General features: G+C 54.0%; 1 protein-coding gene across 2 annotated transcripts; it reads right to left on the bottom strand.

Annotated features, from left to right (window-relative positions):
- Nucleotides 1-1,636: 1,636 nt before the first annotated feature.
- efna4 (ephrin-A4) lies at nt 1,637-24,028 on the bottom strand. 2 transcript variants are annotated; one of them, XM_031891289.1, is made up of 6 exons: nt 23,877-24,028; nt 13,074-13,366; nt 5,572-5,640; nt 5,229-5,315; nt 4,365-4,793; nt 1,637-2,338 (listed from the first exon to the last, which is right to left on the bottom strand). In XM_031891289.1, the coding sequence occupies exons 1-5, from the start codon at nt 23,987-23,989 to the stop codon at nt 4,702-4,704; spliced, it is 654 nt and encodes a 217-aa protein (XP_031747149.1). In that variant the 5' UTR covers nt 23,990-24,028; the 3' UTR covers nt 1,637-2,338; nt 4,365-4,701. The 2 variants fall into 2 exon arrangements, with proteins under 2 accessions (XP_031747149.1, XP_031747148.1); XM_031891288.1 differs by lacking the exon at nt 4,365-4,793.
- Between the last annotated feature and the right edge of the window lie 3,730 nt (nt 24,029-27,758).

Genomic DNA, 27,758 nt, shown 5'->3' with positions numbered 1-27,758 from the left:
CTATCTTCTATCATCCATCAATCTATCTATCATCTATCTATCTATCTATCTATCATCCATCAATCTATCTATCTATCTATCTATCAATCATCTATCAATCTATCTATCATCTATCATCCATCAATCTATCTATCTATCTATCATCTATCTATCTATCTATCTAGCTATCTAATCAAATGAGCTTTATTGGCAGGACCAAATACATTTAGTGTTACCAAAGCAGGTAGAGGGTATAATGGGTGGGGTTAGGGGGTCAGTATATGGGGATGGGGGGTCCCAGTTCAATCTCCAGGCTGTGGGCACTCAGTCTGTACTGGCTCAGGGTCTGTCTGTCTGTCTCATCCCTCCAATCACAAACATGTCTCTCTCTATTCTCTCTCTGCCTGTGTACAACCTTCCACACACCATGCAATCCTGCAGAGGGGATGGGAGCAACACTAGCATTATTGCCCTGTATTATACCACTAGAGTGTAAGCTCCTTGGGGCAGGGCCTCCCATTATACCACTAGAGTGTAAGCTCCTTGGGACAGGGTCTCCCATTATACCACTAGAGTGTAAGCTCCTTGGGGCAGGGCCTCCCATTATACCACTAGAGTGTAAGCTCCTTGGGACAGGGCCTCCCATTATACCACTAGAGTGTAAGCTCCTTAGGGCAGGGCCTCCCATTATACCACTAGAGTGTAAGCTCCTTGGGGCAGGGCCTCCCATTATTCCACTAGAGTGTAAGCTCCTTGGGGCAGGGTCTCCCATTATACCACTAGAGTGTAAGCTCCTTGGGACAGGGCCTCCCATTATACCACTAGAGTGTAAGCTCCTTGGGGCAGGGCCTCCCATTATACCACTAGAGTGTAAGCTCCTTGGGGCAGGGTCACCCATTATACCACTAGAGTGTAAGCTCCTTGGGGCAGGGCCTCCCATTATACCACTAGAGTGTAAGCTCCTTGGGACAGGGTCTCCCATTATACCACTAGAGTGTAAGCTCCTTGGGGCAGGGGCTCCCATTATACCACTAGAGTGTAAGCTCCTTGGGGCAGTGCCTCCCATTATACCACTAGAGTGTAAGCTCCTTGGGGCAGGGCCTCCCATTATACCACTAGAGTGTAAGCTCCTTGGGGCAGGGCCTCCCATTATACCACTAGAGTGTAAGCTCCTTGGGGCAGGGCCTCCCATTATACCACTAGAGTGTAAGCTCCTTGGGACAGGGCCTCCCATTATACCACTAGAGTGTAAGCTCCTTGGGGCAGGGTCTCCCATTATACCACTAGAGTGTAAGCTCCTTGGGGCAGGGTCTCCCATTATACCACTAGAGTGTAAGCTCCTTGGGGCAGGGCCTCCCATTATACCACTAGAGTGTAAGCTCCTTGGGACAGGTTCTCCCATTATATCACTAGAGTGTAAGCTCCTTGGGGCAGGGCCTCCCATTATACCACTAGAGTGTAAGCTCCTTGGGGCAGGGGCTCCCATTATACCACTAGAGTGTAAGCTTCTTGGGGCAGAGCCTCCATTATACAAAAGTGGCCATATATTTTCCCTTACAGACTCCTATGTTGATATAAACCCCCCCACAAACATAATTATGGGGCCCCAGCCAATAAATCTTCGGGGGGGTCACATACCGCAAAGAACCGGAGAACGTGGGTTTAACCTTTTATTTTGGCTCAGTTTCTAACAAAAACTTCTTTACAAAAAGTGTGTAAACAAGAGAATACTGCCAATCCGTCATCTTCACAGAAGAGAGATCCCTGTTCTCCTGAGCAAGAACAACCCAGTCCGGCAGGAACAAGCCCCCCCCCCGCGCCCCAAGCGTATGTGGCCCCCGCCGGCCCGTCCTGAGCAACAGAACACTCCAGAGAAGCCATTTGGGAATGAGAAGGTTGGTCCAGTTTAGGCAGGAAAAGGGGTACGGACCAGTCTGGGGGGCACCAAATGGCAGTGCCCAGTCAGGGCCAAGTAAAAAGAGGGGGTGTCACCCCAACTGCGAGTCACTCCCCAGCCCAGAGGGGGCCACACTTGCCTTCCAATTCATGCAGGGCAGAAAGTCTTCCTCTAAGGCCTGGAATTGCCCAAATGACCCCATTCCCTCAAACACTCAATCCAACCAATGAGATGATGTCCCGCCTCTGAGGATCGGGGTGGGGGGGGGGGGGGGGGCTTGTTCCTGATGCAGAAAAATGCACTTTGAGAAAATCCAGAGTTGTAAATGTCCCAGGGCAGAGTTGGTCCATAATGGATCTTTGGTTTAGGGGTGAAGAGAGAGACTCTCAGTGCAAACTGTCTGCCATAGATCCAGAACTGTGACTCCTCGTGGGCGTGCCTCTGTCTGCAAGCTCCACCCACCTGAAAGCAACAAAAAAATGGACAAAATCAGAGCTAAGTAAAAATAAAAAACTCTTGCATTATCAGATTGTCATTGTTTCTACTATACTACTACTACTACTACTATACTGTAAGCTCCTTGGGGGAGTCTCTCCTATTATACCACTAAAGTGTAAGCTCCATGGGGCAGGGCCTCCCATTATACCATTAGAGTGTAAGCTCCTTGGGGCAGGGCCTCCCATTATACCACTAGAGTGTAAGCTCCTTGGGGCAGGGTCTCCCATTATACCACTAGAGTGTAAGCTCCTTGGGGGAGTCTCTCCTATTATACCACTAAAGTGTAAGCTCCTTGGGGCAGGGTCTCCCATTATACCACTAAAGTGTAAGCTCCATGGGGCAGGGCCTCCCATTATACCATTAGAGTGTAAGCTCCATGGGGCAGGGCCTCCCATTATACCATTAGAGTGTAAGCTCCTTGGGGCAGGGCCTCCCATTATACCACTAGAGTGTAAGCTCCTTGGGGGAGTCTCTCCTATTATACCACTAAAGTGTAAGCTCCTTGGGGCAGGGTCTCCCATTATACCACTAAAGTGTAAGCTCCATGGGGCAGGGCCTCCCATTATACCATTAGAGTGTAAGCTCCATGGGGCAGGGCCTCCCATTATACCATTAGAGTGTAAGCTCCTTGGGGCAGGGTCTCCCATTATACCACTAAAGTGTAAGCTCCATGGGGCAGGGCCTCCCATTATACCATTAGAGTGTAAGCTCCTTGGGGCAGGGGCTCCCATTATACCACTAGAGTGTAAGCTCCTTGGGACAGGGCCTCCCATTATACCACTAGAGTGTAAGCTCCTTGGGGCAGGGCCTCCCATTATACCACTAGAGTGTAAGCTCCTTGGGACAGGGCCTCCCAGTATACCACTAGAGTGTAAGCTCCTTGGGACAGGGCCTCCCATTATACCACTAGAGTGTAAGCTCCTTGGGACAGGGCCTCCCATTATACCACTAGAGTGTAAGCTCCTTGGGACAGGGCCTCCCATTATACCACTAGAGTGTAAGCTCCTTGGGGCAGGGCCTCCCATTATACCACTAGAGTGTAAGCTCCTTGGGACAGGGCCTCCCATTATACCACTAGAGTGTAAGCTCCTTGGGGCAGGGCCTCCCATTATACCACTAGAGTGTAAGCTCCTTGGGACAGGGCCTCCCAGTATACCACTAGAGTGTAAGCTCCTTGGGACAGGGCCTCCCATTATACCACTAGAGTGTAAGCTCCTTGGGACAGGGCCTCCCATTATACCACTAGAGTGTAAGCTCCTTGGGACAGGGCCTCCCATTATACCACTAGAGTGTAAGCTCCTTGGGACAGGGCCTCCCATTATACCACTAGAGTGTAAGCTCCTTGGGACAGGGCCTCCCATTATACCACTAGAGTGTAAGCTCCTTGGGGACAGGGCCTCCCATTATACCACTAGAGTGTAAGCTCCTTGGGGCAGGGCCTCCCATTATACCACTAGAGTGTAAGCTCCTTGGGACAGGGCCTCCCATTATACCACTAGAGTGTAAGCTCCTTGGGGCAGGGCCTCCCATTATACCACTAGAGTGTAAGCTCCTTGGGGCAGGGCCTCCCATTATACCACTAGAGTGTAAGCTCCTTGGGGCAGGGCCTCCCATTATACCACTAGAGTGTAAGCTCCTTGGGGCAGGGCCTCCCATTATACCACTAGAGTGTAAGCTCCTTGGGGCAGGGCCTCCCATTATACCACTAGAGTGTAAGCTCCTTGGGACAGGGCCTCCCATTATACCACTAGAGTGTAAGCTCCTTGGGGCAGGGCCTCCCATTATACCACTAGAGTGTAAGCTCCTTGGGGCAGGGCCTCCCATTATACCACTAGAGTGTAAGCTCCTTGGGGACAGGGCCTCCCATTATACCACTAGAGTGTAAGCTCCTTGGGGCAGGGCCTCCCATTATACCACTAGAGTGTAAGCTCCTTGGGGCAGGGCCTCCCATTATACCACTAGAGTGTAAGCTGAGATACAAGGCCCTTACCTTGGGGGGGATGAGCAGGGAGTTGCAGGTTGGAGCTGGGGGGGTTCCCAGTTTGCTGCTCTGGGGGCAGGTAACCCCGAGCCCATGGGTGGGGCCCCCCGGCGCTACAGTCACAGCGGGAAACCCATTCAAGGCACAAACTGTCTCGGCTCGCGACGCTCCATTCCCGGATAAAGTGCTTTCTGGTTGTTTTTCTCATTTTTCCTTATTTTTAAGTCTTTTATAAAAAAATATATATTTATATAATGTATATCGACCAGGGGGGCGGGGAAATCCATGAATAAAAAAACACATGTGCAAGCGTGGGCGGAGGCAGCGAGCGGCCCCCCCGGAGCCATCAGTCCCAAAGTAGAACCAAGAGGCACAACGTGAGCAGGAACGGGGGCCCCCCGACCCGCAAGGATGAACTCGCCCCCGGCCGGAATCCACCTGCAAATGCACCACAAACAGATCAGCACCCCCTACTCATAGAGTTGCCCTTTAATCTTACCCATAATGCAATGCAGAGACACGCCCACAGTTTTACTGCACCCAAAATGGGAGTTATATTCCTATGTTGTTTATATCTCCAGTCTCTCCAGCCGGCAGTGCTGCACCTTGTCAGACTATCCCTCTGGCTCTATAGCTACAATCCCTGCCGTAAAGCAAGGTGCCACCGCTGTGTTGTACCCATGAACGAATGGCAGCATCTGCCCCTTTCAAAAAGGATTTCATTTTGAAAGGGGTTAAACTGGGGGACTGGAACCCCTATAGGGTTAATGTTGTATTGATAACACTGCTGCCGTGTAACTGCCCCAGGGGGGCCAAAAGATTAGGTTACCCTCAACAACACCCCCAAATAAGTCTGACGGGCATGAAACTCACCTCCTTGGCCAGACGTCCGACCCTCGTCTGCGACACGGGGCCCCCCTCGCGGCTGAGATTTTGGCACCTCCGTGACTGGTCCCACAGCTGGAGAGAAAGGGTTAATGTCACTATGCACCCGGTACCAGCAAGGGTTAAACATTATGAACTCGGGGGTTGAACCAAGGGGGGTGTTATTTGGGGGGTGCAAGCAGGGGCCCCACAGGAGGTGCAAAGGGGAGGGGCTATAAGGGCACAACTCCCAGCACCTACTGGCGGCCAATAGAGCAGGAGGGGTGCAGCTTGGAGCATAATGGGGGGACCGTGGCCCTCTGTGTCTTACCCTCGGGGCCCCAATACTTACTGGTGGGTCGGCAGCACACAGACACGCGCAGCTTCAGGCACTCGCCGGGACTGTCTGGCTCTGGGATGGCTGAAAGGGAAAGGAAAGGGGGTGAGCATTGGGGGGCAGCCCACAAACATGGGGTACAGGCTCCGCGGCCTGCAGGGATTGGCCAACTGAGAAGCAGTGTGCATGGGAGAGACAGACAGAAAGAGATGATAGAGACAGACAGAGACAGACAGACAGACAGAGATCGAGAGACAGAGAGAGATAGAGAGAGACAGACAGACAGAGATAGAGAGACAGACAGAGATAGAGAGAGACAGACAGACAGACAAAGAGACAGATGGGTGTTGGAAGGATCTGGTGCCTGAGTAACCAATCAAATAACAGAACTTTCCAGCTACAAACCAGACCCAGTGGCCACATCCCTCAGTGCGTAGCCCCCCCACAGGTTATTGCACAGGAAAGCCCCCCTTATGTCAGGGCTAATCACAGCCATTATCCCATGATGCCATTCCTTCAGTGGGAGGAGCCACAGCCTGACCTTTCTATTCCCCCCCCCCCTGTAACCCAATCACTGCGGGTTGTGACTCTCTGGTATCAGGAACCTGTCGGACTGCATTGTCTCAGCTCAGGAATCTCACTGATCCGCCCCCCCCCCCTCTCCCCGGCCAGAAACACCAAGAATTCAGAGTATTTGTAAAATATATGTAACTGGTCCGGCCAATGGCATCGCTCATTCATACGGCAGCAACATATAGAGCGGCACCAACACGTCAGTTCCTGTGCCAGCAGAGCTTACAGTCTAATTATAGCACACACAAGAGTGCAGCCCTGGGACAGCAGAGCTTGCAGTCTAATTCCCCTAGCACACACAAGGGAGCAGTATTGGGCAGCAGAGCTTACAGTCTAATTACCCTAGCACACACAAGGGAGCAGTACTGGGCAGCAGAGCTTGCAGTCTAACCCCCCTAGCACACACAAGGGAGCAGTATTGGGCAGCAGAGCTTACAGTCTAATTACCCTAGCACACACAAGGGAGCAGTACTGGGCAGCAGAGCTTGCAGTCTAACCCCCCTAGCACACACAAGGGAGCAGTATTGGGCAGCAGAGCTTGCAGTCTAATTACCCTAGCACACACAAGGGAGCAGTACTGGGCAGCAGAGCTTGCAGTCTAATTACCCTAGCACACACAAGGGAGCAGTACTGGGCAGCAGAGCTTACAGTCTAATTACCCTAGCACACACAAGGGAGCAGTACTGGGCAGCAGAGCTTGCAGTCTAATTCCCCTAGCACACACAAGGGAGCAGTATTGGGCAGCAGAGCTTACAGTCTAATTACCCTAGCACACACAAGGGAGCAGTACTGGGCAGCAGAGCTTGCAGTCTAACCCCCCTAGCACACACAAGGGAGCAGTATTGGGCAGCAGAGCTTACAGTCTAATTACCCTAGCACACACAAGGGAGCAGTACTGGGCAGCAGAGCTTGCAGTCTAACCCCCCTAGCACACACAAGGGAGCAGTATTGGGCAGCAGAGCTTACAGTCTAATTACCCTAGCACACACAAGGGAGCAGTATTGGGCAGCAGAGCTTACAGTCTAACCCCCCTAGCACACACAAGGGAGCAGTATTGGGCAGCAGAGCTTACAGTCTAATTACCCTAGCACACACAAGGGAGCAGTATTGGGCAGCAGAGCTTACAGTCTAATTACCCTAGCACACACAAGAGTGCAGTACTGGGTAGCAGAGCTTACAGTCTAACTCCCATAGCACACACAAGAGTGCAGTACTGGGCAGCAGAGCTTACAGTCTAACTCCCATAGCACACACAAGAGTGCACTACTGGGCAGCAGAGCTTACAATCTACCCCCCAGGACACACAAAGTGAAGTATTGGGCAGCAGAGCTTACAGTCTAACCCCCCTAGCACACACAAGGGAGCAGTATTGGGCAGCAGAGCTTACAGTCTAATTACCCTAGCACACACAAGGGAGCAGTATTGGGCAGCAGAGCTTACAGTCTAATTACCCTAGCACACACAAGAGTGCAGTACTGGGTAGCAGAGCTTACAGTCTAACTCCCATAGCACACACAAGAGTGCAGTACTGGGCAGCAGAGCTTACAGTCTAACTCCCATAGCACACACAAGAGTGCACTACTGGGCAGCAGAGCTTACAATCTACCCCCCAGGACACACAAAGTGAAGTATTGGGCAGCAGAGCTTACAGTCTAACCCCCCTAGCACACACAAGGGAGCAGTACTGGGCAGCAGAGTTTACAGTCTAACCCCCCTAGCACACACAAGGGAGCAGTACTGGGCAGCAGAGCTTACAGTCTAACCCCCCTAGCACACACAAGGGAGCAGTACTGGGCAGCAGAGCTTACAGTCTAACCCCCTAGCACACACAAGGGAGCAGTATTGGGCAGCAGAGCTTACAGTCTAACCCCCCTAGCACACACAAGGGAGCAGTACTGGGTAGCAGAGCTTACAGTCTAATTACCCTAGCACACACAAGGGAGCAGTACTGGGCAGCAGAGCTTACAGTCTAACCCCCTAGCACACACAAGGGAGCAGTATTGGGCAGCAGAGCTTACAGTCTAACCCCCCTAGCACACACAAGGGAGCAGTACTGGGCAGCAGAGCTTACAGTCTAATTACCCTAGCACACACAAGAGTGCAGTACTGGGTAGCAGAGCTTACAGTCTAACTCCCATAGCACACACAAGAGTGCAGTACTGGGCAGCAGAGCTTACAGTCTAACTCCCATAGCACACACAAGAGTGCAGTACTGGGCAGCAGAGCTTACAGTCTAACTCCCATAGCACACACAAGAGTGCACTACTGGGCAGCAGAGCTTACAATCTACCCCCCAGGACACACAAAGTGAAGTATTGGGCAGCAGAGCTTACAGTCTAACCCCCCTAGCACACACAAGGGAGCAGTACTGGGCAGCAGAGCTGACAGTCTAATTACCCTAGCACACACAAGGGAGCAGTACTGGGCAGCAGAGCTTACAGTCTAATTACCCTAGCACACACAAGGGAGCAGTACTGGGCAGCAGAGCTTACAGTCTAACCCCCCTAGCACACACAAGGGGGCAGTACTGGGCAGCAGTGGCCATTTCCATATACAGCAGAATTGTATGGGCCGTAGTGGCGCAATGCTGAGTCATTTATATGGGGCGGGTACGGATACTGGAACCATTTCGCGTGTAAGAGGAATCTTTACAACATGTCATTGGGCTGGGAACTAGGGAGCGCCCAGGTAAAGCGATGCCAGTGAAAGGATTATCTGCCCTTTTTTATATTTACTAAAGTTATTTCAGCCCCCCCATCACACACACACAGTACAATCAGATTTCACCTGACTGCATTCTTCTCTTTCACTGAAAACTGGATAAATAATGCCCAACCCTCTCCCAATACGGCTCTTATGTGCTGGAATATTCTTCTTTTCTCTCTCTATTTAAACACATGGGTGGGAGCTGCCATGTTGCACCACCTGGTAAAGGCACTTTCAGGGTAGGACGGTGCCACTTAATGAGCACTAGGGGGTGCTGTATTGGGACCTATAGAGGGTTAGGGTCACCCTATAAAGGGTGCCCTCTGACCTCTGGTTTTTTTGCCCCCACTGAGCCCAGTAGGTGGGAGCATTTGGCCCAGTAACGGAGGGCACATCTGTGATTTTCCAGCCCCATAGGAGGTGCTTCCGCCATTGGAAACCTCAGCCCAGGGTGCCGGGATTTACAGAACAGGAAACACCTGGGCTCTCAGTGTTGGGGGGCTGCTCTGCGGGACACAGGGGGTTAACAAAGCACACATGAGAAAGTCATTACAGGCTGCAGCAGAGAGGGGCTCACAGACACACAACGGATTCTGTATTCGCCCCTTGCCCCCCCCCCCCCGCCATGAAATGACTCCTGTAAGTACACGGGAACCGACATGAGCGAACATGTGTAACAGGAGCCCCCCCAGTAACCTCGGGGTTAAGTGCTTCTGCAGGTGGGGTCCCACATGCCTGCGTCAACGAGTTCCACTTAATTGCTGAATAATATGGGGGGGGCACCTGTTTCACACTCAGACTTTCTAATTAAAAGCAGAGGGTAAAGTGTTTCCTTCTGCAAAGTCTCTGTGTCAAGGGGCCCTGGGGTCCAATATCAAGTGTGCAACAGAAAATGCCTTCCCCTTCCTACTGCATTGGGAGGAAGTGAACCTGTATCCCCACCCTCAGGGAACCCCCTGTACCTCCCCCAGATACCCAGGGAACCCCCTGTACCTCCCCCAGATACCCAGGGAACCCCCTGTACCTCCCCCAGATACCCAGGGAACCCCCTGTACCTCCCCCAGATACCCAGGGAACCCACTGTACCTCCCCCAGATACCCAGGGAACCCCCTGTACCCCCCCCCCAGATACCCAGGGAACCCCCTGTACCTCCCCCAGATACCCAGGGAACCCCCTGTACCCCCCCCCCCCAGATACCCAGGGAACCCCCTGTACCTCCCCCAGATACCCAGGGAACCCCCTGTACCTCCCCCAGATACCCAGGGAACCCCCTGTACCTCCCCCAGATACCCAGGGAACCCCTGTACCTCCCCCCCCAGATACCCAGGGAACCCCCTGTACCTCCCCCAGAGATACCCAGGGAACCCCCTGTACCCCCCCCCAGATACCCAGGGAACCCCCTGTACCTCCCCCAGATACCCAGGGAACCCCCTGTACCTCCCCCCCCAGATACCCAGGGAACCCCCTGTACCTCCCCCAGAGATACCCAGGGAACCCCCTGTACCCCCCTCCCAGATACCCAGGGAACCCCCTGTACCTCCCCCCCAGATACCCAGGGAACCCCCTGTACCTCCCCCAGAGAACCCCCTGTACCCCCCAGATACCCAGGGAACCCCTGTACCTCCCCCAGAGATACCCAGGAACCCCCTGTACCTCCCCCAGAGATACCCAGGGAACCCCCTGTACCTCCCCCAGATACCCAGGGAACCCCCTGTACCCCCCCCCCCAGATACCCAGGGAACCCCCTGTACCCCCCCCCCAGATACCCAGGGAACCCCCTGTACTTGCTGCACCAGGAGGAAGCCCCTCCCCCCATAAGGAATCTGCACAGAGGGGAGAATAGGCAGGTTATGTTATGGCTGCTCCCATTCCCAGAATCCCTTGCCCCGCCCAGATGAAATAACTGATAGGAGAGTCTATGAGAAGCGGCCATTTTGTTGTGCCTCAGGGAGCTCACATCCCCACACTGTATGATAATCCCAGCAAAGCTGCTGCAACAATGACCACTCCCAGGCCAGCTAATTGCACTAATTACAGCCCCAGGGCAGCTGATCTAATGATGGAGCCAGGAACGGAGGCTGTTCCTTTGGGGAGAGATTTATCCCTCGCACAGGCGTGTCTCATCATTTCCCTTCCCCTCGGGCCACACAATGTCACTATGGGACCCACCTGTCACTGTGTTACAGCTCATACCCCCATTACCCCACCAACTACCTGCATAGTAACAAAGTGCTAGCTCCTGGGGCACGGGAAGCTTGTGTGGCCCCGGCAAACTGGTCTTTGCAGCGCTACATTAAATAGGTGGTTCCCCTTTAAGCTGTTAGTATGTTATAGAATGGCCAATTCTAAGCAACTTTTCAATTGGTCTTCATTATTTATTTGTTATAGTTTTGGAATTATTTGCCGCCTCCTTTCAACTCTTTGCAGTTTTTTTAAATGGGGGTCACTGACCCCGGCAGCCAAAACCTATTGCTCTGTGAGGCTCCAGTTTTATTGTTATTGTATGGTGGGAATACAGTTATATATCTATATACTTACACAAAACAATCCTTCCTCAGGAAGGTCGCTACACAGGCTCCCACCCACCCCCGTGGTGCCAGTAACGCAGGTGCCCCCCAGGCAGGGAGAGGGGCACTTATAGGAGTCCTAACAGTTACCCCCCCCCCCTTCCCCCCATATGGAATTTGTGTTTACAGCCCTGGGAAATGAGGATTCCCTGACCGGGCCACTGGGTCAGACTGGGGGTCAGGGCTGATCCCTCTCTGTTGGGGGTTGAGGGGCTGCTCTTAACCTCGGGGCACTCAGGCAAAATAATAAACAGGCTCAGGGCACTTATATTTCACTCAGGGGCACGTGGGGCAGATGGTCTGAAAGTCTGAGCCTTTCCCTGTGGGACCAGCGTCACCAACGGCAACATCAGCCACATAATCTCTAAGTGCCACTCCGATCTGTCATATCGGCGATATGGGCTCATTGTACCCTGTCTAGCCATCCTTATAGCTCCTCCCATTTATATAGCAGCCTCAAACTCAATGGAGCTAAGCTCCTCCCCCAGCTCATAATGAGGTTACAGATATATAGAAACATTGGGGTAACAGTCACCCCGCTATAGTTCCAGGGGTACCCAGGGCACAAATAAGCACTCACCCCAAATCCCCCCCTAACTGGCCTTCAGGCTGGGCCCCCTTAGCCCATAACAAGGTTACAGATATATAGAAACATTGGGGTAACAGTCACCCCGCTATAGTTCCAGGGGTACCCAGGGCACAAATAAGCACTCACCCCAAATCCCCCCCTAACTGGCCTTCAGGCTGGGCCCCCTTAGCCCATAACAAGGTTACAGATATATAGAAACATTGGGGTAACCGTCACCCCACTATAGTTCCAGGGGTACCCAGGGCACAAATACCCACTCACCCCAAATCTCCCCCTAACTGGCCTTCAGGCTGGGCCCCCTTAGCCCATAACAAGGTTACAGATATATAGAAACATTGGGGTAACAGCCAACCCGCTATAGTTCCAGGGGTACCCAGGGCACAAATAAGCACTCACCCCAAATCTCCCCCTAACTGGCCTTCAGGCTGGGCCCCCTTAGCCCATAACAAGGTTACAGATATATAGAAACATTGGGGTAACAGTCACCCCGCTATAGTTCCAGGGGTACCCAGGGCACAAATAAGCACTCACCCCAAATCCCCCCCCTAACTGGCCTTCAGGCTGGGCCCCCTTAGCCCATAACAAGGTTACAGATATATAGAAACATTGGGGTAACAGTCACCCCGCTATAGTTCCAGGGGTACCCAGGGCACAAATAAACACTCACCCCAAATCCCCCCCTAACTGGCCTTCAGGCTGGGCCCCCTTAGCCCATAACAAGGTTACAGATATATAGAAACATTGGGGTAACAGTCACCCCGCTATAGTTCCAGGGGTACCCAGGGCACAAATAAGCACTCACCCCAAATCCCCCCCTAACTGGCCTTCAGGCTGGGCCCCCTTAGCCCATAACAAGGTTACAGATATATAGAAACATTGGGGTAACAGTCACCCCGCTATAGTTCCAGGGGTACCCAGGGCACAAATAAGCACTCACCCCAAATCCCCCCCTAACTGGCCTTCAGGCTGGGCCCCCTTAGCCCATAACAAGGTTACAGATATATAGAAACATTTATATATATATAGTAACAGTCACCCCGCTATAGTTCCAGGGTTACAGATATTGGGGTACCATACTCACATATATAGTAATAATCCTCCCCCGGTCGGAACTCAAACCCCAAGGAGAAGGGGGTGAACCTCTGGATCTTCTCGGAGAACTTGATGGGCCCAAAGGGCGCGTGTGGCCGGTTGCACTCCCAGCGCTTGAAGGCCCCGGGGGTCTCGTAGCAGCCCTCGTACCCCTCTCTGTCCACCATGTACAGCACAAAGGCCTCCGTATGTTCCGCTGGGACGCGGGAGTCATAGTGGGGGCAGTAAATGTCCAGGTAATCGTTAATTTCCATCTTTACGCTGTAATCGTCCTTCAGGAACCTGCGGAGCCACAGACAGGGGGTTAGACGTTCAGCTGCAGACTCCACTGGCTTCTGTGCAGCCATGAAACTACACACATTATAAACCAATGAATATAATTACATCTATGTGGCTGATTGGGGTGAGGGGTGCCAGCTGTACCCGGGTATGTGGCAATGGTGACTCTTTCACCCCCCAGCAGGGTTATACTGGGCAATAGTTGGAATTGGTGCTGCTCCAACTGGGGATAAAGGGCAATTCCAGATAATTCCCCCCGGTCACATGATAGGAGCACAGAGTGCCCAAAGCTGGGGGGCTGCCGGGGACAGGGAGTTACTTTCTTGGAGTTAATACATTCCCCCCCATCACCCCACATACAACTATCAACTCCCAGTAGCCCCCTGTATGCACCCACTAGCCCAGACTGTCGTATAGCTATGAGGTACCACCCGCTGCAGGTTGCCCCGTAGATGCCAGGCTAAGGCCCCTCTGGGTGGCACTGCCATACACAAACCTGGATGAGACCCCCACCCCACAAAGAAACCCCATAGGAACCTCTTTTTCATGGCATTTTGTGCTTTACTGGGGGAGTTTATTTCCTGGTGCTCATGTGTCTGTCTCTACTTCCTTCCTGGCAAACACAGCCATGCAGCCTCACTTTACGGCAGTGAATTCAATATTTAGAAGGATCACAGGCATTAATGTACCCACGCGCGGGCAGTGCTAGTGGCACGGTGCCAGTTCCGTTGTGCGAGTGCAAACACACGTGTAACACGGGCAGTACACATAATAAACACGCAATACAAACACAAGTACACACCCGCGCACAGTGATCCGTGTCTGTGCGTAAGGATTGCCAGCGGGGCGTGCAACAGGTAGCGTGCCCAGGTAGGGACCCGCCCATACATGCTATGCGCACAGGGGCTGTGCAAATATTTGTGCAATGATTCCCAGCGCTGCAGTAAAGTGACAAAGTTCACTTCCGGGTTTGGCAGGAAGGGAGAGCCCTAACCCAAAAGGCTTGCAATCTAGTGTGGCACTGCTCTGGGCTGCCATTCCCAGCATTCCCCGGGTACTTTCCCCAGACCCCTGCTGGGAGTTGCAGTGCAACAAGCACTGGAGCGGCACCGAGGCCCATGCTAGATTGTAAGCTCTGCGGGGCACTGGAGCGGCACCGAGGCCATGCTAGATTGTAAGCTCTGCGGGGCACTGGAGCGGCACCGAGGCCATGCTAGATTGTAAGCTCTGCGGGGCACTGGAGCGGCACCGAGGCCCATGCTAGATTGTAAGCTCTGCGGGGCACTGGAGCGGCACCGAGGCCATGCTAGATTGTAAGCTCTGCGGGGCACTGGAGCGGCACCGAGGCCCATGCTAGATTGTAAGCTCTGCGGGGCACTGGAGCGGCACCGAGGCCCATGCTAGATTGTAAGCTCTGCGGGGCACTGGAGCGGCACCGAGGCCCATGCTAGATTGTAAGCTCTGCGGGGCACTGGAGCGGTACCGAGGCCATGCTAGATTGTAAGCTCTGCGGGGCACTGGAGCGGTACCGAGGCCCATGCTAGATTGTAAGCTCTGCGGGGCACTGGAGCGGCACCGAGGCCCATGCTAGATTGTAAGCTCTGCGGGGCACTGGAACGGCACCGAGGCCCATGCTAGATTGTAAGCTCTGCGGGGCACTGGAGCGGCACCGAGGCCCATGCTAGATTGTAAGCTCTGCGGGGCACTGGAGCGGCACCGAGGCCCATGCTAGATTGTAAGCTCTGCGGGGCACTGGAGCGGTACCGAGGCCCATGCTAGATTGTAAGCTCTGCGGGGCACTGGAGCGGTACCGAGGCCCATGCTAGATTGTAAGCTCTGCGGGGCACTGGAGCGGCACCGAGGCCCATGCTAGATTGTAAGCTCTGCGGGGCACTGGAGCGGTACCGAGGCCCATGCTAGATTGTAAGCTCTGCGGGGCACTGGAGCGGCACCGAGGCCCATGCTAGATTGTAAGCTCTGCGGGGCACTGGAGCGGCACCGAGGCCCATGCTAGATTGTAAGCTCTGCGGGGCACTGGAGCGGTACCGAGGCCCATGCTAGATTGTAAGCTCTGCGGGGCACTGGAGCGGCACCGAGGCCCATGCTAGATTGTAAGCTCTGCGGGGCATTTTGCAAGGAAGGAGACGATGGCAGGTCACTGGGAAGTGCTGAGTGCGGAGCTGGCACAGAAATGCACATTACAACACCTTTTCCTTGTTAGACTCCATCCCCCCCCCCCCCCCCCAAAGAACTGGATTTGGGATGGAGGAGGAGGAGGAGGAGGAGGAGGAGGAGGAGGGGGGGGGGTCCGGGGTTAAAACATCTCTGGCTGCCCCTCCCCCCCTCTATCTGTCGGGATCTGCCAAAAAGCCTGTACAGACGGAGCACATTCCTCCCAGTTACCTGGCTCGGCCCCCTCTGCGCCCGGCCGGCACCAACCGCACACACAGCCTATGCCCCTCCCCCATTCCACAGATTGCAAGCTCCTCAGTACAGGGCTATTGCCCCATTCAGTCTCCTCTCTTTCTATATAAGTGTATATATACATCACTAGAGCCTATAGGGCCACACCGTCCGGCACCACCCACACACAGCCTATGCCCCTCCCCCATTCCACAGATTGCAAGCTCCTCAGTACAGGGCTATTGCTCCATTCAGGTCTCCCCACACTAATATATATATAATTATACAGCAGTGGAGTGTATAGGGCCCTGGGGCTGTGAGTCTGTCATTGTACCCAAACACTGGCAACTCCCTGCACCTCCATGTACCGATAGTAAGCTCCCTCACCTCACAAGTCTCCACTTACTTTCATTAGAGTGTAAGCTCCCTGGGATAGAAGTTTCAATTTACTGTCAGATAGTAAGCTCCCTAGGATAGGAGTCTTCTTTTACTCTCATTAGATTGTAAGCTCCCTAGGATAGGAGTCTTCTTTTACTCTCATTAGATTGTAAGCTCCCTAGGATAGGAGTCTTCTTTTACTCTCATTAGATAGTAAGCTCCCTAGGATAGGAGTCTTCTTTTACTCTCATTAGATTGTAAGCTCCCTAGGATAGGAGTCTTCTTTTACTCTCATTAGATAGTAAGCTCCCTGGGGTAGGAATCTTCTTTTACTCTCATTAGATAGTAAGCTCCCTGGGATAGGAGTCTTATTTCATATTAGATTGTAAACTCTCCCTGTAAGCTCCAACATGTTGATGCTATATAAATACCATTAGATTGTAAGCTCCTTGGGTCAGGGAGTATCATATTAGTTGTAAGCTCCCAGGGTCGGGTTCTCTTGCTTGGTTTCCCTTACCCTGAAGGACTGGGTGTGGGAGCTGCCATACGGTTTGCCCCATGGATAATCCCACAATGCCGAGCGAGAACACGACACTGGATCCCCATAAAGGAACTTCCACAGATTCCTAAGCTCATATAATGACCCCGCAACCCCCAGGATGGGAGCGATCCGAGCGGGGCCCCGCGGCTCTGACTGGGCACGGGATCTGGTTAAACAAACACTTTGGGATTGTGGGAACAAAAGGAGGGGGGGGGGGACATGCAGAGTCGGCACAAATCTCCTTGGCGCTCGCTCCACTTCCCATTCCCAAGGCACAGTCACCCCCCCGGCCCCCACTCGCCCACCTCCTGCCACCCTAGGGCCACACATGGGACCTCTGGCTCTTCCTATCCAGGGCCCACATCCCGCAGTGCCAGCCATTACTCGGGCAACTGGCATCCCATTACCAGGGCAACTGGCATCCAATTACCCATGCCCGCAGCCCTTTCCTGTTTTCTACATTGGAAACCACTGGTCATAGTGCCAACAGAATGCCCTACACCAGGATGCCCCCTAGTGGCCAATGCATAAGTGCCAGCAGCAATGTGATTGGATGGACAGGTTGGCTCAGCTGCCAGCCGGACAACGGGCACAGCACGAGTTACTGACACCCATAGGGCCCCTGGCAAGGATGCAGTGAGCAGCTACAGTTGCTAGGGTTCCAGGCAGATACGTGGCACAGCCTCCCAGCAGGGTGGGTAGGGCTAACGCACCAACATAATGCCCGTGCCTCTCATTATGATGGGTAATTACGGCTCTGGCATTCCAAGCCCTGGAGCAGCAGAGAAGTGCTGGCATCACTGGGCGTGGGCACCGCCCTCCCCGAGTCGCACATTAACCAGCTGTAACTTGGCCTTTGGCTCCTCTCTGCAGCTCTGCCACACCCACAGCCTGGCGGGCACAGCGGGCACTGCCACGTCATGCAGATTATAGGGGTGAAAGGGCAGAGGTCCCTTGCCAAGGCTTTCTGAGGTATAGAAACTGCACCCTACAGCTGAACTACTGCCCCCCCCAGATTTACAAGGGGACCCCAATACAGAGTTGGTGATGTCAGGGTTGGTCTCTCAGCGTGGGTCATTTACCCAGCATTCCCATAATACCGAGGGGGTTCCTTTCTGGGTGGGTTCCCCTGTAACCGTATGAGACCCCCCCCCCCCCCCGGGGTAGATAGCGGATAGTGGAACTACTGCTAAATGATCACATGACCATCACATGTTGCACCAACCAATCAAACCCAGTGTTACCCCCATCTGTGCTGATTCTAGGTGTGGGGTGGGACAGACTGAAGGTTCCAAACCAGGTTCTATTGGGCAGTTGGCCCGACTGGCACTGACTCAAGGAAGCATGGGGAGGAATGAGCCCTAAGAGATCTGAGTAAATACCCAGAATGCCTCCTGGTCTGACCCCTCTCCCAGATTACACCCTCAGCCTCTGGAGCTCCCCCTAGTGGTCAGCGGAAGGAGACATCGCTGACAAAATATTAAAAGGAAAGTGCCCCCACACTGTAGGTGGGGCATTAGGGGCAGATTCATTCCACTAGGGGCCAATGTTAGAAACAAGTTGGTGGCCCAGCAGTACTGCACCCAGGACAGCCCCCCCCCCACCCCAGAAAATGGCCCCCACTTTTAGCTCTTGTTTAGACATGACTGGAATAGAAGAGGTAACACCCCAGTTTTTCAGAACCAACTTTCTTATAGTGGGGGGGGCTATCACATGATTGGTAGAAGCCCCCCCAAGGCCTTTATAGACACCCCTCTAGCCTTGCTTCCATGGTTACTGCCCTGTACTCCCCTTTCAATAAATACCACCCCCCCCCCCCCCCCAGGGAACAGTTGGGCGCCCTGAAATCTGAAAAGGACTTAATGGTCACTTTTGGGGGGCAGTGTGAGGCACAGAGAGAACAATGAGTATTGCTGGGGTATCTCTGGGCCACCCCGGGGGAAAATTGGATCAGTGGGGGGGGGGTTAAGCCCTCTCAGCTGTAAGTGGCCAAGGGACCAGGACACCTGCATCTAATTCCCACTTCCCTGGGGATTCCAAGGGATAATCCGTCACCTCCCCTGATGGCTAAAGGCTACAAACCCAGTAGGAGAGGAGCCCCCCAGGCCTGGGCCCAGTACACCAGTGATTTACGCCTCCCCTGCACTCAGGCCCATAAATCTCTGCCCGAGTTGCAGCCTCAGCTACAGGCGGACAGGGGGCTGCTGTGTGTGTCTGTTTATAGAAGAGTCAGCTCAGCTCTGACCCCCCCCCCCCTCCCAGCAGCCACCAAGCACCTTCCTTATAGTCCCTGCCGTAAAGCAAGACTGGGCTGCTGTGTGTGTCTGTTTATAGAAGAGTCAGCTCAGCTCTGACCCCCCCCCCCTCCCAGCAGCCACCAAGCACCTTCCTTATAATCCCTGCCGTAAAGCAAGACTGGGCTGCTGTGTGTGTCTGTTTATAGAAGAGTCAGCTCAGCTCTGACCCCCCCCCCCTCCCAGCAGCCACCAAGCACCTTCCTTATAATCCCTGCCGTAAAGCAAGACTGGGCTGCTGTGTGTGTCTGTTTATAGAAGAGTCAGCTCAGCTCTGACCCCCCCCCCCTCCCAGCAGCCACCAAGCACCTTCCTTATAATCCCTGCCGTAAAGCAAGACTGGGCTGCTGTGTGTGTCTGTTTATAGAAGAGTCAGCTCAGCTCTGACCCCCCCCCCCCCCCAGCAGCCACCAAGCACCTTCCTTATAGTCCCTGCCGTAAAGCAAGACTGGGCTGCTGTGTGTGTCTGTTTATAGAAGAGTCAGCTCAGCTCTGACCCCCCCCCCCCAGCAGCCACCAAGCACCTTCCTTATAATCCCTGCCGTAAAGCAAGACTGGGCTGCTGTGTGTGTCTGTTTATAGAAGAGTCAGCTCAGCTCTGACCCCCCCCCCCAGCAGCCACCAAGCACCTTCCTTATAATCCCTGCCGTAAAGCAAGACTGGGCTGCTGTGTGTGTCTGTTTATAGAAGAGTCAGCTCAGCTCTGACCCCCCCCCCCCAGCAGCCACCAAGCACCTTCCTTATAATCCCTGCCGTAAAGCAAGACTGGGCTGCTGTGCCTGCTCCAGAGAGTGACACTCGCGGCACAACAGTCTCACTTTGCGGCAGCACAAAGGTACCATTCAGAGAAGGGGGCAGACACTTTATCTGCCCCCCCCAACCATATACAGATTTCGGCCGACTGCAACCGCCCACTCCCAAAGTCCATTCCCTGAAACTACTACTGCCCAAACCTGAACAGCCAGCAGCCCTGGGAGCCTCATTAGCAGGAAAATGAAAGCGGCACGGTGCTATCGTATAACCTTCCTCCTAAGTGCCCGGCCACAAATAACCCTGAGCCGCCCAACTGCCCGAGGGGGGGGGCAAGGGAAAGTTTCCCACAGCTAATTAGTGCGAGGGGGGGGGCTCACCATTAAGCACACAGGGCACTTGTGTTTGGGAAACTGCAGATGCACAAGTTGCTAAGCGCAGCCCCGGCCCTTTAACTCAAGCAAATCCTTAACAAAGACCCCAGGGGGGCCGTGACAGGGGCCACTTCCAGTTTGAGGGAAAAAAGAACAAAAAAAGGTTTTAAAAAAAAATAAATGAGGATTTGTGAAAAAAAAAGTCTAATCATTGGCTGAAGCCGCGCAGGTCAGACGGACAGGAATTCCCTATGGCTCCCCTGGGGTTCCGACTTGGCACAGGCAACACTGCCGATTCCGACTCACAAACACAATTAAAGATTTCTCACACTATTTGTGCAGATTGAGACTCCTGATTCACTCAGAAACAAAATAAAAATGAGCAGGAAGTGTGTCGGGCCCTCGGATCGCTGGCTGCCAGTGGAAGGGCCCCGGCCAAGATAAACAACACCCCCCCCACCTCATTTCTGCCCAAAGGTTGGAAAAAATGGGATTCAGCTTTTCGTGTGTGAAAACACAAACGAGTCCAAAATAAGCAGCGTGGCCCCCGCCTGAATAACACGAGTTTCCTGTATCCCACTGCGCCCGGGGGGAGTGGGGGGCACACGCGCAAGGGTTCTGTAGATTGTAAGCTCTTCAGGGGAGCAGGAATAAATACACTCATAGAACTGCAGGAAACGGCAAATTACACAAAAGAGAAGGTTTTGGCTCCTGAAAACCAAGAAAATGGGTCTGGCACATTGCTATATGGCAGCACCCCCATACTGTGCCCCCCAATTCCCTATGGCACAGATCCGCAGGGGAGGGACCATCTGGTTCTGTATAGGGATTGGGTCTGTACTGACCCAGTAACAGGGAGGGGTAGTTTCTGTACTGACCCAGTGATGGGATGGGGGGGGTAGTTTCTGTACTGACCCAGTGATGGGATGGGGGGGTAGTTTCTGTACTGACCCAGTGATGAGGGGGGGTAGTTTCTGTACTGACCCAGTGATGAGGGGGGGGTAGTTTCTGTACTGACCCAGTAATGGGACAGGGGGTAGTTTCTGTACTGACCCAGTGATGGGATGGGGGGGTAGTTTCTGTACTGACCCAGTGATGGGATGGGGGGGTAGTTTCTGTACTGACCCAGTAATGGGACAGGGGGTAGTTTCTGTACTGACCCAGTGATGGGATGGGGGGGTAGTTTCTGTACTGACCCAGTGATGGGATTGGGGGGTAGTTTCTGTACTGACCCAGTGATGAGGGGGGGGTAGTTTCTGTACTGACCCAGTAATGGGACAGGGGGTAGTTTCTGTACTGACCCAGTGATGGGATGGGGGGGTAGTTTCTGTACTGACCCAGTGATGGGATGGGGGGGTAGTTTCTGTACTGACCCAGTAATGGGACGGGGGGGTAGTTTCTGTACTGACCCAGTAATGGGACAGGGGGTAGTTTCTGTACTGACCCAGTGATGGGATGGGGGGGTAGTTTCTGTACTGACCCAGTGATGGGATTGGGGGGTAGTTTCTGTACTGACCCAGTGATGGGATGGGGGGGTAGTTTCTGTACTGACCCAGTGATGGGATGGGGGGGTAGTTTCTGTACTGACCCAGTAATGGGACAGGGGTAGATTCTGTACTGACCCAGTAATGAGACAGGGGGGGTAGTTTCTGTACTGACCCAGTGATGGGATGGGGGGGGGTAGTTTCTGTACTGACCCAGTGATGGGATTGGGGGTAGTTTCTGTACTGACCCAGTAATGGGACAGGGGGTAGATTCTGTACTGACCCAGTAATGAGACAGGGGGGGTAGTTTCTGTACTGGCTCAGTGATGGGATGGGGGGGTAGTTTCTGTACTGACCCAGTGATGGGATGGGGGGGTAGTTTCTGTACTGACCCAGTAATGAGACAGGGGGGGTAGTTTCTGTACTGACCCAGTGATGGGATGGGGGGGTAGTTTCTGTACTGACCCAGTAATGAGACAGGGGGGGTAGTTTCTGTACTGACCCAGTGATGGGACAGGGGGTAGTTTCTGTACTGACCCAGTTGATGGGATGGGGGGGTAGTTTCTGTACTGACCCAGTGATGGGATGGGGGGGTAGTTTCTGTACTGACCCAGTAATGAGACAGGGGGGGTAGTTTCTGTACTGACCCAGTGATGGGATGGGGGGGTAGTTTCTGTACTGACCCAGTAATGAGACAGGGGGGGTAGTTTCTGTACTGACCCAGTGATGGGACAGGGGGTAGTTTCTGTACTGACCCAGTGATGGGACAGGGGGTAGATTCTGTACTGACCCAGTAATGGGACAGGGGGTAGTTTCTGTACTGACCCAGTGATGGGATGGGGGTAGTTTCTGTACTGGCTCAGTGATGAGGGGGGGGTAGTTTCTGTACTGACCCAGTGATGGGACAGGGGGTAGATTCTGTACTGACCCAGTAATGGGACAGGGGGTAGTTTCTGTACTGACCCAGTGATGGGACAGGGGGTAGTTTCTGTACTGACCCAGTGATGGGATGGGGGTAGTTTCTGTACTGGCTCAGTGATGAGGGGGGGGTAGTTTCTGTACTGACCCAGTGATGGGATGGGGGGGTAGTTTCTGTACTGACCCAGTGATGGGATGGGGGTAGTTTCTGTACTGGCTCAGTGATGGGACAGGGGGTAGTTTCTGTACTGACCCAGTGATGGGATGGGGGGGTAGTTTCTGTACTGACCCAGTGATGGGATGGGGGTAGTTTCTGTACTGGCTCAGTGATGGGACAGGGGGTAGTTTCTGTACTGACCCAGTGATGGGATGGGGGTAGTTTCTGTACTGGCTCAGTGATGAGGGGGGGGGTAGTTTCTGTACTGACCCAGTAATGGGACAAGGGGTAGTTTCTGTACTGACCCAGTGATGGGATGGGGGGGTAGTTTCTGTACTGACCCAGTAATGGGACAGGGGGGGTAGTTTCTGTACTGACCCAGTGATGGGACAGGGGGGTAGTTTCTGTACTGGCCCAGTAACAGGGAGGGGTAGTTTCTGTACTGATCCAGTGATGGGACGGGGGGTAGTTTCTGTACTGACCCGGTAACAGGGAGGGTCAGTTTCTGGGTCAGGGGGCAGTTTCTGTACTGACCCAGTAACAGGGAGGGGGTAAGGGCAGGAGTAGTGAGTGAGGGTGACACAGGTTCAGCAGGTTGAGTACTAATTGCACTGACATTTACTGCCCCAGGGGCAATGAGTCAGCTGAGGGGCAGCCCCCACTCTCCCCATTCCAGCCCCTGGCTCTGATTGTCCTTAGAGATAAGGGGGGAACAGGAAAGTCAGTTTGTGGGGGCTGTTTCAAGTATTGGGAGTCGGGGGGGGGTACAAGGGGAGCAGGGACAATGGATATTATCCAAGACTATATTATGGGCTGGGGGGGGGGGGCAAGTGGTACATAACAATATAGGGGAATATATCTGTATAGGAGGGTAAATAACTGTATGCAGAGGGGCAGGTAACCATACAGGGGAGGGGGTACATAACTGTATGGGGGGTAACAATATGGAGGGCTATGTAACTGTATGGGGAGAACCTATACTTACTTTGGGGGGTGTATATAACAATACAAGGAATATAACTGTGGGGGGCATAACTATAAGCACAGGGGCAGATAATACTACGGGGGGAGGGGGATACATAGATATATACAGAGGCGGGGGGGGTATATAGATATACAGGCGGGGGGGGGTATATAGATATACAGGCGGGGGGGGTATATAGATATACAGGCGGGGGGGGGTATATAGATATACAGAGAGGTATTGCCCCTACCTGGGGTTGGTGCTGTTCCAGTAGACCCCATGCCGGGCGCTGTACCCCCTCCCGATCTCCCGTAGCACCGCCAATACCCACAGCAGGCTCCGGAGCTGCCCCCCAGCCTTCATCTCTCCGCCGCTCTCTGCACTGGGGGAACCTCCAGCCTCTCAGCCTTGGGACTCCCGCCCCGCCCACAGGGGGGCAGCTCCGGCCAATCAGCGCCTCGGCCCCGCCCCCGGGTACAACTCGCTCTGACTTGGAACATCTGGGAGGCTTAACCCCTGGTTGCCCGGCGCCCTCTCCTTCTGCCCCACTGTATATTAACCCCAGCCTTCTGCCCCACTGTATATTAACCCCAGCCTTCTGCCCCACTGTATACTAACCCCAGCCTTCTGCCCCACTGTGTATTAACCCAGCCTTCTGCCCACTGTATATTAACCCCAGCCTTCTGCCCCACTGTATATTAACCCCAGCCTTCTGCCCCACTGTATATTAACCCCAGCCTTCTGCCCCACTGTATATTAACCCCAGCCTTCTGCCCCACTGTATATTAACCCCAGCCTTCTGCCCCACTGTATATTAACCCCAGCCTTCTGCCCCACTGTATACTAACCCCAGCCTTCTGCCCCACTGTATACTAACCCCAGCCTTCTGCCCCACTGTATACTAACCCCAGCCTTCTGCCCCACTGTATACTAACCCCAGCCTTCTGCCCCACTGTATATTAACCCCAGCCTTCTGCCCCACTGTATATTAACCCCAGCCTTCTGCCCCACTGTGTATTAACCCCAGCCTTCTGCCCCACTGTATATTAACCCAGCCTTCTGCCCCACTGTATATTAACCTCAGCCTTCTGCCCCACTGTATATTAACCCCAGCCTTCTGCCCCACTGTGTATTAACCCCAGCCTTCTGCCCCACTGTATATTAACCCCAGCCTTCTGCCCCACTGTATATTAACCCCAGCCTTCTGCCCACTGTATATTAACCTCAGCCTTCTGCCCCACTGTATATTAACCCCAGCCTTCTGCCCCACTGTGTATTAACCCCAGCCTTCTGCCCCACTGTATATTAACCCCAGCCTTCTGCCCCACTGTATACTAACCCCAGCCTTCTGCCCCACTGTGTATTAACCCCAGCCTTCTGCCCCACTGTGTATTAACCCCAGCCTTCTGCCCCACTGTATACTAACCCCAGCCTTCTGCCCCACTGTATACTAACCCCAGCCTTCTGCCCCACTGTATACTAACCCCAGCCTTCTGCCCCACTGTATACTAACCCCAGCCTTCTGCCCCACTGTATATTAACCCCAGCCTTCTGCCCCACTGTATACTAACCCAGCCTTCTGCCCCACTGTATACTAACCCAGCCTTCTGCCCCACTGTATGCTAACCCCAGCCTTCTGCCCCACTGTATATTAACCCCAGCCTTCTGCCCCACTGTATACTAACCCCAGCCTTCTGCCCCACTGTATGCTAACCCCAGCCTTCTGCCCCACTGTATACTAACCCCAGCCTTCTGCCCCACTGTATGCTAACCCCAGCCTTCTGCCCCACTGTATACTAACCCCAGCCTTCTGCCCCACTGTATATTAACCCCAGCCTTCTGCCCCACTGTATATTAACCCCAGCCTTCTGCCCCACTGTATACTAACCCCAGCCTTCTGCCCCACTGTATACTAACCCCAGCCTTCTGCCCCACTGTATATTAACCCCAGCCTTCTGCCCCACTGTATACTAACCCCAGCCTTCTGCCCCACTGTATACTAACCCCAGCCTTCTGCCCCACTGTATGCTAACCCCAGCCTTCTGCCCCACTGTATATTAACCCCAGCCTTCTGCCCCACTGTATACTAACCCCAGCCTTCTGCCCCACTGTATGCTAACCCCAGCCTTCTGCCCCACTGTATATTAACCCCAGTCTTCTGCCCCACTGTATATTAACCCCAGCCTTCTGCCCAACCACTGATACTCACTCCTTCCTATATACTGCACCTTGCCTTCTGCCCCAGTTGCCCTACCCAGTTGTGGCTGCCATCTATATACTACCCCATCCCCCTGCACCACTAATTCCATGTACTGAAAGCTCTGTACTCCCCCTGGCCTCCTCTCATTGCCCCTGCCCTGTTGCCATCTATATACTGCCCCTGCCCACCTGCTCCACTGACTCCAGGGACTGGGGGCTCTATAATGCCTGCTGCCCCCTGTCCTACTGCCACAGGTTCTGCCCTAGAATACTGCCATTTGCCTCCCTACACATTTGCCCACTGGTAGTGCCCCCTATGTACTGCTGCAGCACCCCCAATCTGCAGCTCTGCCTCACCCCCTGCTGTCACTGCTACTGGATGGGACAGAACATGGAACCCGGTAGGGAATGGACACAGTGCCCGACCCAATCTGAAAATTCCCGGTACTTCATTCCCAGAAATCCTGCCCCCCACCACCAGGTTCCCCCCAGCCGAATAAATAGTGACTGTCTGTGGCACCTTACAGCCCCCCTGGCATTCCCAGTACCCAGAGGCACAAACAGCCCCCCCCCCAGCCCAATAAATAGTGACTGTCTGTGGCACCTTACAGCCCCCCCGGCATTCCCAGTACCCAGAGGCACAAACAGCCCCCCCCCAGCCCAATAAATAGTGACTGTCTGTGGCACCTTACAGCCCCCCCGGCATTCCCAGTACCCAGAGGCACAAACAGCCCCCCCCAGCCCAATAGTGACTGTCTGTGGCACCTTACAGCCCCCCTGGCATTCCCAGTACCCAGAGGCACAAACAGCCCCCCCCCCCCAGCCCAATAAATAGTGACTGTCTGTGGCACCTTACAGCCCCCCTCCCCTGGCATTCCCAGTACCCAGAGGTACAAACAGCCCCCCCCAGCCCAATAAATAGTGACTGTCTGTGGCACCTTACAGCCCCCCCCGGCATTCCCAGTACCCAGAGGCACAAACAGCCCCCCCCAGCCCAATAAATAGTGACTGTCTGTGGCACCTTACAGCCCCCCCGGCATTCCCAGTACCCAGAGGCACAAACAGCCCCCCCCCAGCCCAATAAATAGTGACTGTCTGTGGCACCTTACAGCCCCCTGGCATTCCCAGTACCCAGAGGCACAAACAGCCCCCCCCAGCCCAATAAATAGTTACTGTCTGTGGCACCTTACAGCCCCCCTGGCATTCCCAGTACCCAGAGGCACAAACAGTCCCCCCCAGCCCAATAAATAGTGACTGTCTGTGGCACCTTACAGCCCCCCCGGCATTCCCAGTACCCAGAGACACAAACAGCCCCCCCCCAGCCCAATAAATAGTGACTGTCTGTGGCACCTTACAGCCCCCCCGGCATTCCCAGTACCCAGAGGCACAAACAGCCCCCCCAGCCCAATAAATAGTGACTGTCTGTGGCACCTTACAGCCCCCCTGGCATTCCCAGTACCCAGAGGCACAAACAGCCCCCCCAGCCCAATAAATAGTGACTGTCTGTGGCACCTTACAGCCCCCCTGGCATTCCCAGTACCCAGAGGCACAAACAGCCCCCCCAGCCCAATAAATAGTGACTGTCTGTGGCCCCTTACAGCCCCCCCTGGCATTCCCAGTACCCAGAGGCACAAAACAGCTCCCCCAGCCCAATAAATAGTGACTGTCTGTGGCACCTTACAGCCCCCCTGGCATTCCCAGTACCCAGAGGCACAAACAGCCCCCCCCAGCCCAATAAATAGTGACTGTCTGTGGCACCTTACAGCCCCCTGGCATTCCCAGTACCCAGAGGCACAAACAGCCCCCCCCAGCCCAATAAATAGTGACTGTCTGTGGCACCTTACAGCCCCCCTGGCATTCCCAGTACCCAGAGGCACAAACAGCCCCCCCAGCCCAATAAATAGTGACTGTCTGTGGCACCTTACAGCCCCCC

Source organism: Xenopus tropicalis, chromosome 8, assembly GCF_000004195.4.
Source record: "Xenopus tropicalis strain Nigerian chromosome 8, UCB_Xtro_10.0, whole genome shotgun sequence".
NCBI lineage: Eukaryota > Metazoa > Chordata > Amphibia > Anura > Pipidae > Xenopus > Xenopus tropicalis.
The sequence above is the reverse complement of the archived record's forward strand: the minus strand, read 5'-3'. Positions and strand labels throughout refer to the sequence as shown.